The 12,811-nt window shown below is 43.2% G+C and overlaps 1 protein-coding gene across 2 annotated transcripts in view; it reads right to left on the bottom strand.

The window, feature by feature from the left end:
* The window catches only part of EVL (Enah/Vasp-like), a 187,118-nt gene that overhangs the window by 88,881 nt on the left and 85,426 nt on the right, over nt 1-12,811 (bottom strand). For both annotated transcript variants that reach the window (XM_084631262.1, XM_084631263.1), the window contains exon 3: nt 8,979-9,156. In XM_084631262.1, the coding sequence (XP_084487388.1) occupies nt 8,979-9,156 (178 nt within the window). The remainder of the gene's footprint in view (nt 1-8,978; nt 9,157-12,811) is intronic.

Genomic DNA, 12,811 nt, shown 5'->3' with positions numbered 1-12,811 from the left:
ATGCTCTTAACCATATAGAATTTTTTCTCTCTCTTTATATATGTTGAATATTTTCATCTACCACTTCTCCATAAAACTATTCAAATTTCCCTTTCCTATGTTTTCATATGATCCCTGTACCATGACACTATGTGCAAGGGCTTGATTTTCACAAATCTCAATTTTATATTTAGAGCATTATTTTCTTTTAACGGGTTGTGAATTAAGTTAAACCAGTGATCACACTAACCATAATGGCCTTGAAAGACTTTTTCCATCTGTCACATGGTTTTCCATTCCTGCAGTTTGATGTTCTAGGTTATTTAAATATAAGGTTTCTCATCTAGCTTTGTACCATTGTAGCTTTGGGGTGGGATTTTCAAAAGCACATAAATGACTCAGGAGCACAAGCTGCATTGATTTTGCTCCATCTCCGTTATGGGCGCCAGCCAGCACAGCTGAGCCATGGCAAAAGCACAAGTAATCTGCCACTGGCAGAGGCCACTAATGGATTACCTCCTGAAACCAAGGGGGAAATCAGGAAATTAACTGACTCTCAGAGTCACAATTCATGCCCTGGTCTGCTCCAGGGACAGTGCAGGTATGCAGGGAAGACCCCTTACTTAGGGCAGCTTATTAAATTGTGATCTAGCACTCAATTATCATTTACACACATGTCAATTAACACTCCACTCTTTGGAAGAATTTTCCTAACCATTTAACTCTGGTGTAAATCTGAGATGATCTGCACTATGGCATTATATACGCTTCCAGCCCCACAGAGTCACTCCCATAGTTATTTGGCAAGTTGCACTTTACAAAGGAGGTCAGTATCATTATTCCCAGTTTACAGATGGGAAAACTGAGGCACAGAGAGGGACGTGAGTTGCCAAAGATTACCCAGCAGGTCAGTGGCAGAGCTGGGGAACAGAACCAGGTCTCCCAAGTGCCAATCCAGCGCTCTATTGACAATGACACATTACCACAAAGACTCTGATGTCCTGGCAGATTTTAATGTGCACTTCTGCACTGAGGGCATTGTACTTTGGATGTGACTTTGCCATTTGGTGCTCTCAGGCTTGTGGTGATTTGCCAATAGGATCTACTACTCCTTAAAATTAAAAAAAAAAGAATCTGTTAACAAAACTAATTGAATTGGGAACCCTTGAGGAAAGACCTTTATCTATACTGCTAATGCAGATGTCGAGATGAGCTGCCATTTGCAAATCCACCCAAGTGGGGAAGGCAGTGTCACTAAGTATTGAAGAAGGGTTTTACTTTCAATTTCATCACCCACTTAAATGCGTCTATCTAAAATGGAGGCTGAAGAGGCAGAATTATAACATATGCCTGTCAGGCAAAAAAGCTCCGTGAATTTTGCTGTTGGTCTACAATTTGCTGGGACTGACAGGAGAAATTAGGGGAGCATTTACCCCAGGAAAATGAGCCTTGTTTCTGGAACGTCATACAGCAGGCAACCCAGGATGCTTGACCTGGCGAAGAGTCTGAAGATGCATGAGAACACACAGGGAACGTTTCTCTGGCGCCATAGAGGAAGGCAATTAATAGAGGTTTTGTGACTTCTCTGTGGAGAACGGCCAGGTGCAGAAAGGGCTGTGCAGAGGCAGCATATGGTGATTCACTCAGCACAGTTAGAGTCAAACAGGAGATTTTCCTCTCAGTTGAGTCTGTTGCAAGAGAGGGCTGCATAGTTGGGCCATAACTCTTCAACTGCATCATTACCTATGTCATTGGTGGACTCTGTGCTCCCAAGCAGGGAGTGTTTTGACTCAGAACACATCTTGTACTGAACTCAAGTATGCTAAAGAGACTGTCTTTTGTCCAGCGGCTAAATTACCTAATTTAAAGGTTAAAGACAGACCAGAACACTATCCCTTTTATTTTGATTACATGGAAGAAACATCTCAGGAACAGGTTTCAGAGTAGCAGCTGTGTTAGTCTGTATTGGCAAAAAGAAAAGGAGTACTTGTGGCACCTTAGAGACTAACAAATTTATTTGAGCATAAGCTTTCGTGAGCTACAGCTCACTTCATCGGATGCATTCAGTGGAAAATACAGTGGGGAGATTTATATACATAGAGAACATGAAACAATGGGTGTTACCATACACACTGTAATCAGAGTGATCACTTAAGGTGAGCTATTACCAGCAGGAGAGCGGGGGGCGGGGACAACCTTTTGTAGTGATAATCAAGGTGGGCCATTTCCAGCAGTTGACAAGAACATCTGAGGAACAGTGGGGGGTGGGGGTGGGGAATAAACATGGGGAAATGGTTTTACTTTGTGTAATGACCCATCCACTCCCAGTCTCCATTCTTCAACAAAAAAACTTCAAAAACAGACTCCAACGAGAGACTGCTGAACTGGAATTAATTTGCAAACTGGATACAATTAACTTAGGCTTGAATAGAGACTGGGAGTGGATGGGTCATTACACAAAGTAAAACCATTTCCCCATGTTTATTCCCCACCCCCACCGTTCCTCAGACGTTCTTGTCAACTGCTGGAAATGGCCGACCTTGATTATTACTACAAAAGGTTCCCCTCTCCCCGCCCCTCCCCCGCTCTCCTACTGGTAATAGCTCACCTTAAATGATCACTCTGGTTACAGTGTGTATGGTAACACCCATTGTTTCATGTTCTCTATGTATATAAATCTCCCCACTGTATTTTCCACTGAATGCATCCGATGAAGTGAGCTGTAGCTCACGAAAGCTTATGCTCAAATAAATTTGTTAGTCTCTAAGGTGCCACAAGTACTCCTTTTCTTTTTATCTCAGGAACAAATCTTCAATAGGCTTCCTCAACTTTGTTCTTAAAATTTGCAGGCATCTTTCTTTTGGTAACAAAAAGCAGACTATTTGCACGTGCAAAGGAGCCATCTGCTTGCAGAGATTTGGTAGCCAGAGAAGTAAAAACATGATGTGTGCACAACGCACAGACAAATTTGTGTGTACCCACTAACTGTTCTAGGGAATTTGTTGAGGATCATTGAAAATGTGGGCCTGCATGTGCCAACATCTGACTCCCTGATAAAAATCATGGATTTACCAGAGACCTTGGGTTTATGGCTCATTACAACGCCCGAGACTGCCTGCTAATCCTTAACTGTCCACTTCATTTTAAGTTGTCTCCTACAGCATGTGTGAGCCCCTTATGCTTAACAATCTGACCCACCTTTTATTGAGCTTGGACACTCATCACCTTTTCCAGATCTGAGGAAGAGCTCTGTGAAGCTCAAAAGCTTGTCCCTTCCACCAACAGAAGTTGGTCCAATAAAAGATATTAAATTCACTATGTTGTCAACAACATTTTGAGGTGTGTGCAGTGTGGTTGTAGCTGTGTTGGTCCCAGGATATGAGTTGTCTCTCTCATATCCTGGGGCCAACATGGCTACAACCACACTGCATGCAAATTCACTATGTTGTCAACAATTTTTATTATTGTTTTCCTCTCATTTAATCGGTGACAGCAGCATCACAGAATTTTCTTTTCAGTTTTTAGTTTTTTATTTTTAGTTTTAAAAGACTTTAAAATACCAATAAAAATAAAAGGGGGAGGGGAACAATGTATCTATAGGAACAGAATTAAATAAAACACGATTCCACTTGAATGAAAGCACATTTGACAGACCAGGGCCAAAGAAAAATAAAATGCCTGTCCTGTTAAACTAATTCTTGTGCTTAATGAAATCAGTCACATTTTTCTAGAGCCACCAGAGGCTACTGATTATCCAAGCACTTAAATAAAGATGGTAGCAAGTGAACATAAAACTGAAGGAGGTTTTAAAAATCAAAATTATTTCAAGGATCGATTTCTCTTTCTTTGAAAGAAATTAGGTGTCCGATAAACAGACAAACATCCCCCAGTCTATTATCACAGAGCCAAAATGGCAGTGCTGAGACTCAACACACCACGTTAAATCAGCTGAGAAAGGAAAGAGAAGCCGACAGTTTGCAACAGTGAAAGTCATTAGTTTCTTCTATGCTGCAGATTTTGAGAGAGACTTGGGTGAGGATTCCAACCACAATGCAGCAAAGAGCAGAAATGAGATGTATCAGAGAAACAGCCAAATACTGACGCTGCAAGTTTCAGGGGAGCCCAAGGGAACTGGGCAACCAGAGCCAACTGAGTTTTCAATGGTATTGCAGTGCCTATCTCCCCTTGGCTCCTCTGAAGATCCCAGTCAAGGAGCCTGGTTTTGCTGTCATTACACACCATTACTCAGCCTGAGTGACAGTTGCAGAATCAGGCCCTAAAACCTATGGTCTCCCCCTGCATATACCAAATTATTTCTCAACAACAAAAACTACATGATTTTTTCTGTCTGAAAGAAGGCTAGATTGAGGATGGGATGATGTGCCTGCACAAGGGAGTAGGAAGCCTTGCTGAACCTCTTCACCTTGCTATCTGGACCTTGGCTTCAGGCCCACAGGAAGAAGTGGAGCTATTCCCCTGTTTATTCCCTCTCTGGAGAAAGCGGGCAGGGATTGGGCAGAGTCTTGGCTCCACCCTCCCTACTCACTGACCAGAGTAGTTGAGCAACATGGTGGGAGGATGGAAGTAATTTCCTGAAGGAATAGGACAACCCCTCTGTGACACTCTGTACCTCAGCATAGCACCCCGGATCCCACATATTCACCACTGTCATATGATTATATGTTTTGTACAATGCATGCCCTGTGAGGTATCGTTTGTAGGTCTTGATCTGTTGAACCATAACATCCTGTTGAATTGTATGTGCTATCATTATATATGAAGATATGAAGTACTGCTATATGGTTGCTGAAATATTCTGTGAGGTTGGGAAACACCCACAGCCAGCCTTTCAGTAGGAGCAGCTATCACTGGCCAGACAGGTGTTAGCCCATCAAGAAGAATACGCTATCCCACAAGCTTCTCAGAGAGGGCACGTATGCATTGAGGACTGCCTGATCCCATGTCACAGCCAGGGTCTTTCTAGCAGCTGGAAGAAAGTATAAAAGATGGACAGTGATATCGTCACTTGACCTCTCTCCCACACATCTCAACACCTGGAAAACAGTCTGATAGACAAAGATTTTGAACTAGGGAGACTGGTCCAGGCTGGAAGGGAATCCAGCCTGTGTATTGAGGACCTGTGAGCTGCCTGCAAATCTGTTAGGGTGATAGACTGCTTGATTCAATTTTTGCTTAGTCCGTTAAAGTTAGAATGTAGACTGCGTTTCTATTTTTATTTCTTAGGTAACCAAATTTGATCTCTATGCCTGCTACTTATAATCACTTAAAATCTGTCTCTCTGTTGTTAATAAATCTGTTTTAGGTAAAACGTAAAACAGTGTGTTTTTGGTTGAAATGCTTGGGGAATCTCACTTCAGATTACAAAGGCTGGTGCATGTCCACTTTCCTTTGAAGAAGTGGTGAACTTATGAGCTTGCACTGTCCAAGGGATTCTTGAGCGGTGTAAGACCAGATATTTCTGGGGTGCAAGGCTGGGAGCTGGGGTGATTTGCTGGTGCCTCTCTCTGTATGATTCAAGAGTGGCTCAGAGAGTATTCATGCTGTTTAGCTGGGTGTGTAGCTCCACTTGTTGATGGCTGAGTGATCACAGTGCCTGGAGGGGTTTTGCTGCTTGTCACTGGCCTAGCTTTGTGAGAGACAACCCAGGCTAGAGAGTTAAGGAGGCACAGTGGTCCCACAGTTTCAGATTGTACCCCGGGGATCCCATCACACTCTCTCATGAGGAGCAAGGAAGAAGCAGGGGAGGGATTGTGACTCAGTGACTCAGAGGACTGTCTCTGTCGAACAATATCTCATGGGGTGAAGGAGCTTCCACATTATCCCTTGCCTGAAGTCATAATCTAGCCCTACGTAACAAGATGGTAGATGCTTAATGTAGGACATGTTGATTTATAGGTCAAATTAACCCCAAATGGAGTCATCACTAGTGAGTCCATAAAGCACATTCATGAAGGAAACAGTTTGTAGATGTCCTCCACTGAGTCAGGAACTAAAGCCTAGATTAGGTTGCTATTAACAAACAAATACTACATTTCTTAAGGCTTGATGGATATTTTCCCAAATTCTCATACTCTTCAAATACTTCTGTCACTTATCGGGACTAGTAGAAAAGCCAGGGGGAAAGCACTTTTTGTCCCTGAACTCTGGGAATTTCACCAGTTTGTACATCTCTCTGGAATGTAAACAGGGTAGGGTGTGACGAAGCTGGAGAGTCTCACATGTACCACTCTCCTTTTTCTCTCCACATGCTTCAGTCCCTCTTAGCTCTCTCAACACTTTTTCTTCTTTAGACTCAATTTCCTTCCTGAAGTGTTTTTCGCACAGCGCAGCAGAGAAGGGACTACAGAGCCGTTAGATTTGTTATGCTCTTCAAAGATGATGGGAAATCCTTTGTTCTAGATGAATTACAGTATTTCTGCTGCTGTTGCTGGTCTAAAGCGCAACAATGCAGGAGTCCTGTGGAAAGTGGCAAGGAGATGCTGAATGTCTGTTAGAGTAAAGAACTCTGTTGCCCCAAAATGGAGAGTTGTCAAGGACACAGGAGAAAACTTTCCACCACAGCTTATTGAACCAAGTAAATGACATCCACCTTTCAACAGCAGAAAAATTAAGCCGACACTCTGATGTTCCCTGATGTGAAAATACTGATAACATTTCGAGCACTAGAGCTCAAAGGATTCTTCAGCTTTAGTTTATCTATTCACCGTTTATACCATTTCTTTACATTCTGCCTTTCACTCCTCTTGAGCCAAGATAACACACACTACATCAATCAGTTTCCCTCTCTGCTTCTCCTGCTCTAGCCAAATCCTACAAAGTTTGGGTTGGCTGCAGACGGAATGTTTAAAGCACCACACCTCTTCCCCCACCTACTCCAAAAATGGTCTCACCTGATATTTAAAATTCATTTTTATTAATATTAGGTCAAATCATGGGATGAGGGATATGCAGTACGAAGGTCCATATACAGTGAAAAGGCCATGTATCCACTGACACAGTTAAGAGGGCATGGGGTGGAGAGGAGGGGGTGTCCATCCACTTAGAATGTTTTACACACTTATGGATGCTGCAAAACAGCACTGTGACTCTCTGTGCTGCCACAAGGAGGGAGGAAGTGGCTCCTTGGGAAGCATGGACAGCGGGCTTGTATGACAACCTTCATCTTGGCCAGCACGCCAGGAATTGAACTGAGGACCTCCAGAGCTAAAAGCATGAATTGCTATACTGACTGGGCATGGGGGGGAACTGTAACACACACTTACCAAAGGGTAACATGTGCACATAGGGCTAATCCTCAAGCATAATCCCTCTGTTGGCTGAAAGCAGTGGATGATGTCACTACTAGCTATGACAGGAGTTGGTGCTCAGTTGGTACCCACTGTGCTTCTAGTCCTCTTCTAGGAGGAAGGGCCAAACAAGGAAGAAGGACCAGTGGAGGGCAGGTGGCAGGATACTGCTTCCTAGACATGCAGAGGAGAATCCCACTAAGCCCTGGTCTACTCTAGGAGTTTAGGCCGAATTTAGCAGCATTAAATCGATGTAAACCTGCACCCGTCCACACGATGAAGCCCTTTTTTTCGACTTAAAGGGCTCTTAAAATCGATTTCCTTAATCCACCTCTGACAAGTAGATTAGCGCTTAAATCGGCCTTGCCGAGTCGAATTTGGGGTACTGTGGACGCAATTAGACAGTATTGGCCTCCAAGAGCTATCCCAGAGTGCTCTACTGTGACCGCTCTGGACAGCACTCTCAACTTAGATGCACTGGCCAGGTAGACAGGAAAAGGCCCGCGAACTTTTGAATTTCAACTTCCTGTTTGCATGGTCACCTGCAGCTTGCCACGCTGGCCAGAGCTCATCAGCAGAGGTGACCATGATGGAGTCCCAGAATCGCAAAAGAGCTCCAGCATGGACTGAACAGGAGGTACGGGATCTGATCGCTGTATGGGGAGAGGAATCCGGGCTATCAGAACTCCGTTCCAGTTTTCGAAATGCCAAAACATTTGTCAAAATCTCCCAGGGCATGAAGGACAGAGGCCATAACAGGGACCCGAAGCAATGCCACATGAAACTTAAGGAGCTGAGGCAAGCCTACCAGAAAACCAGAGAGGCAAACGGCCGCTCTGGGTCAGAGCCCCAAACAGACACATCACTGAGCGCAGAATTTGACTCTGATACTATAGATCAAAGGCTTTAAGCTTACAGAAGAAACTTAAAACCTCTTGGGTTATGAAAGTGACCTTCACTGGGCAATACGGCCCCGAGTCTGTGTCTTTGGCAAGACACCACCAGTCACCTTTTCCACTCATGAAGCAATTACTTTCCACTATAAACCTGAACTGCAGTCAATATACTACTTGTAACAGCATAAGCCAAAGCCAAGATTTAAATTTTTGACCCTTACTGTGTCCTATAACCAGAAGCCAAACACTGTACCCTCTATGCAAGGGAGGTAGGCCAATGTAGCCAACGTTTGTAACTGACAGATAAGACACCTGAAGAAACACAAGCTCCAAGTTCGACATGTAAAATTTTATGAGATGTCACAGTTTTCCTCTAGCTTTTTTGTTTGTTTAGATTCAGATTCTGACTCTCTTACCCATATTGAGTTGTACATTACTCCACCAGTAGTTTCATATAAATAAATGGAGCTACTTGCCCAGTCAGCTACTGTGCAGTGTAAGGATGGCAAAATTTTGCCACTAATCTCTTGGTGTGGACTAGACTGAGTGAAAAATGGAAAGAAAGAAGGAAAAGCAAATCATACAAATACGTACAGCGCCCGCCACAGCAACTGTTGGTGCAATTAAAGACCCTCAACAAGGAGACTAAATTACACCTTTCTGCTTATTTGTTTTGGCATGGCACAGATAGTGGGCGTACCTGCAACATATGACTGAGGTACGTAAATGCAGACAGCAAGTACCACAGGCTAGCAGAGCGATTAATAAAAGAGCAGAGCAAAGTGATTGCTCATACCTCCATCCTGTGAATTCATGACATTCAGCGCAAACAACATTGCATTGGAGAACGTGGTAGCCTCTTCCTTGCTTGCGAAGTTCAAGCCGTAGACTTGCCGTGCATCGCGCCACTGATGAAAGGTAGGTGTTGCTTGATTGTACTTCAGTCCTTTCACAATTGAATAATTAATCACTACCTGCAATTTGAGATATAGATGAAGGTTACAAATATTCAACTCTCTGATGGGAAAGAAAAGGCAAGGATCACTTCAGGTCTGTAATAGCAAAAAAAAAAATGTATGTACACCTTCCAGAACAAGGTAGGCAAATGTGAGTTTTGACATTTACAGACGCATGCCTGCTGAGGAGATTTAGAATTGTTCGATTCAGTGTCAGGGCACACGGGCTCGACCTGAAAAATCTGTTACCTGCTCATGCCTCCCTCAAAAGCTCCACCATACACCTACATGTTGCAGACAGGGGTTCGACTGTTGGAGAGCAATCACCCACAGTTGTTGGAGAAAGGGAGCAACTGATTCATTGGCACCAATCCTCCCCCACAACAGGTTACATGTTTAAGTGGATGCCACAGGCCTGACTTGCTCCTCCTGCATGCTCCAAGTTACTACCAGTTTCTCAAGTGGAGGAATTGTTTTGTCTAGAATTAGATCAGCACAGATAGTACCAGAGGACTCAGAGTGTCCACTTCCACCTGCTGCCTTGCTGCAAGTTCTGTAGCTGCCACTCATGGCTACAGAAATAAAAAGGCATTTTAATGGCATGGGGAGAGAAACACTTACAATGTTTTTTTATCTTTTTGTTGATTTTCATCTTTTTCTTCTCCTAAAGATGGAGCTGCCAAGTGCTATGCTCAGAGACAAATTAAAACGATTGGCATCTAATTAGTAAAGGTTCGTAGTTATAGTATGATGATTGTCACCTTGGCTGACACACCGGGGACTGAACTGGGAACCTCCAAAGCTAAAAGCATGAGCTGCTATAGCTTAAGCTAAATAGCGAAGGATCCCTAATTGATGCCGTAATAGCCTCAGGTACTTTGTGGACTGAGCACAGACGGGGACCTATAATGCACGCTCGCCAGCAGGCTACACTGGCACTTTATGACAGGTAACATAAGGCCAAAACAAAAATTCCTATCCTGAAGGTCTCACAGTCCAAAGTTACACACAGATACAGTGCCATTAAAATATCAATGTGCTCAGCGGAGGTTGTCTCTTTACTAAACAGGTGGGGCTGGGGGAGAGATAAGCCTGAAACTATGTCCTGGATAAGAACAATTCCAAATATTCAAGTATTGCAAATCTAGGTCTGAACTTCATAGCTGGCCCCTACAGGTGGGGTTGTTTTGACCCTCACTTTACAATAGGCCCAACCAAGCTCCAGGTTATAATTCTGATTGAAAGCACACTGAAGTCAATGCGACTCTTTCTTCAGTGGGGTTCAGATTAGGTAGTATGTGAATCAGCTCCATCACTGAGTGATAAGAAGTGACTTCCAGGAGTAGAAGGAGGGGGTTTGCAGCACACTGTCTGGGAGACTATTTTAAGTGCAGGGGGCAGCATGAGTGAAAGTGTTTAGACAGGAATGAGAAAAGACGACGAAGGAAGCAGAAAACAGAGACATTTTGGCAGCTCACTCACCACAAAGGGCTATTGGAAAATAATACTGAGGTGTCAGATAAAAATAGCCCCTGGAGTGGCTTGTGTAGCAAGGACGTATACGGAAGGAAACTCTGGGGTAAACCTTTAAGAAGCCTCCCTTCTTACAAGTGTAAGAATCAGTCCACTTTACTTTGTCACCACCAACTTGACTGGAGAAGCTCCTGATTCACAGTTGTGAGAGATCAGAAACAGGACACATAGCCATTTTGGGTGATGTTTCAGACAGATATCTGTGGGTTGTTGTGTTTAAGATTTCATATTTTTCAGTACAGATAATGATTTGGCCAGCCAGAGAACTAGAGAAAGACCAGAATGAGAGCTGTTACACTAAGAGCACAAGTTAGTTTAACATCAGCATTGTCCCTTTAGAATGTGGTGGATCTGGAACTCTCAAGTAGATATTCTATAATTCCTACCACAGCAGCATTATCAAACTGGCACACAGGATTGATCACAGGGATTTTTATTTGAAAAGCTTATCTGAATAGAAGCAAAATGGGCAATTATGCTTTGCCTTCTTCTTCTTCTTCTTCTTCTTTTTTTTTTTAAGGAAGAATCCTTTTTTTCCAAATACTTAGGTGATATATGCCTCAGAAACTTATGTCATACCTAGATTATTAGCTCTCTGGAGCAGGGATTGTCTTTTTGTTCTGTGTTTGTACAGCGCCTAGCACAATAGAGCTCTGGTCCACGACTAGGTTTGCAAACCACTATTGTAATACAAATAAAATAAATAAAGCAACAAAAAACCCAATAATAATTAAAACAAACAACTCCCACCCTACCAAAACCCCCCTGCTGTCATTTAGATTACTCAAAGGATTGAATCTGGCATCCAGAATCTTGCACCTCTGTTCCCCATTCCCAATCAGCTCATGTGTCTAGTGAATGAAGTCTGTTGCTGTCACAAGGCTGCTCAGTTGACTATGGGATATAAATTAGCAGTATCAGTCCAGTTCTGCAAGACCACAATTACTGCCACTAGATGGCAGACACAGTGCCGGGGAGGAGGGGGGCGGGGAAGGGCAATGCCTGAATTACACAGAGACAGAACTACTTGCTCATCCTACAGACAATCCCTCTGGGCTCAGGCAAGGGAATATAGGGAAGTTTGCATGAATAATGCCCATGGTGAAATGGGTCTGTAGAGAGCGAAAGAGGTCTTATGTCTGGGCAAACAAGCAAGTATTTTTCACATTTACCAATTTTAAAAAATTAAGCTTTTCAACTGTCTCTGACTAACTTAAGTCAGGGAGGCAGAGCCACAGCCTTTGAAGAAATGTTTGGGAAGACTGGTGTGTGGCTCTCTCTCGACTCTGAAGAGTCTGTCCTCTCCATCTGGAGAGAGTCTTTGGTATTCAGACGCAGGACTGTACAAATCTGAAGAGCACTAAAGGGTGTGGAGCATTTGATGACTAACACAATTAAAGATAAAAATTGCAAAAAGCCGCTGCAATAAATTATTTACCAATGCAGGTAAACTCTTCAGTTTGCGTCTCAGAGCATTTAATTCCATGTGGTCTGAAGAATTCAGAATGCTACCTTCACTTTGAGGATTTAACCACTTCAAGTGGAGGAGAGACAGAATTCTGAACCCTCTCACCCATATTAACTCTTGGAATACTGCTACTTTCCAGGTTGCCAGCAAAACCAATGTGCAGAAGAATAAGTATACAACCTGTCCTCATGCTCCAAAGCGTGGCTCCCATTAAAAGGAAAAGGAAAGGAAGTGGTATGAGTTTAATTTTACCTCCTTAGTCAGTAGTTTCAGAATAAAGCAAACATGGGACTGCTTTGCCTCTTGCTGAAAGAATGAGGGCAGAGTAGCATCTGCTGTAGATGGTGGTTAGATCACAAGGTGAATTGTGAAATGGAAAGTTGGATGCTTCAAAGGAGCAAATAAAATAAATAAATACAGAAAAATTTTCCACTGTTTGGAACATAGCTATTATAATATTTCTAGGGGAAGTTTCCTCTAGAGCTACATATGTCAGAATCTAGGATTTGCCACACTGGACGAGACCAGTGGTCCACCTAGAGTAGTATTTAGCTCCAACAGTGGCCAGCAGCAGCTGTCTAATAGGAAAGTGCAAGAAACCTTGCAGAAAACAGCGATGGATTAGTCTGCCCACCAGGAAAGATTCTCCTTTCTAACTCCCAATAGTTAGAG

This window comes from Lepidochelys olivacea, assembly GCF_965140295.1.
Source record: "Lepidochelys olivacea isolate rLepOli2 genome assembly, chromosome: 6".
NCBI lineage: Eukaryota > Metazoa > Chordata > Testudines > Cheloniidae > Lepidochelys > Lepidochelys olivacea.
This window is presented reverse-complemented; position numbering and strand designations above follow the sequence as displayed.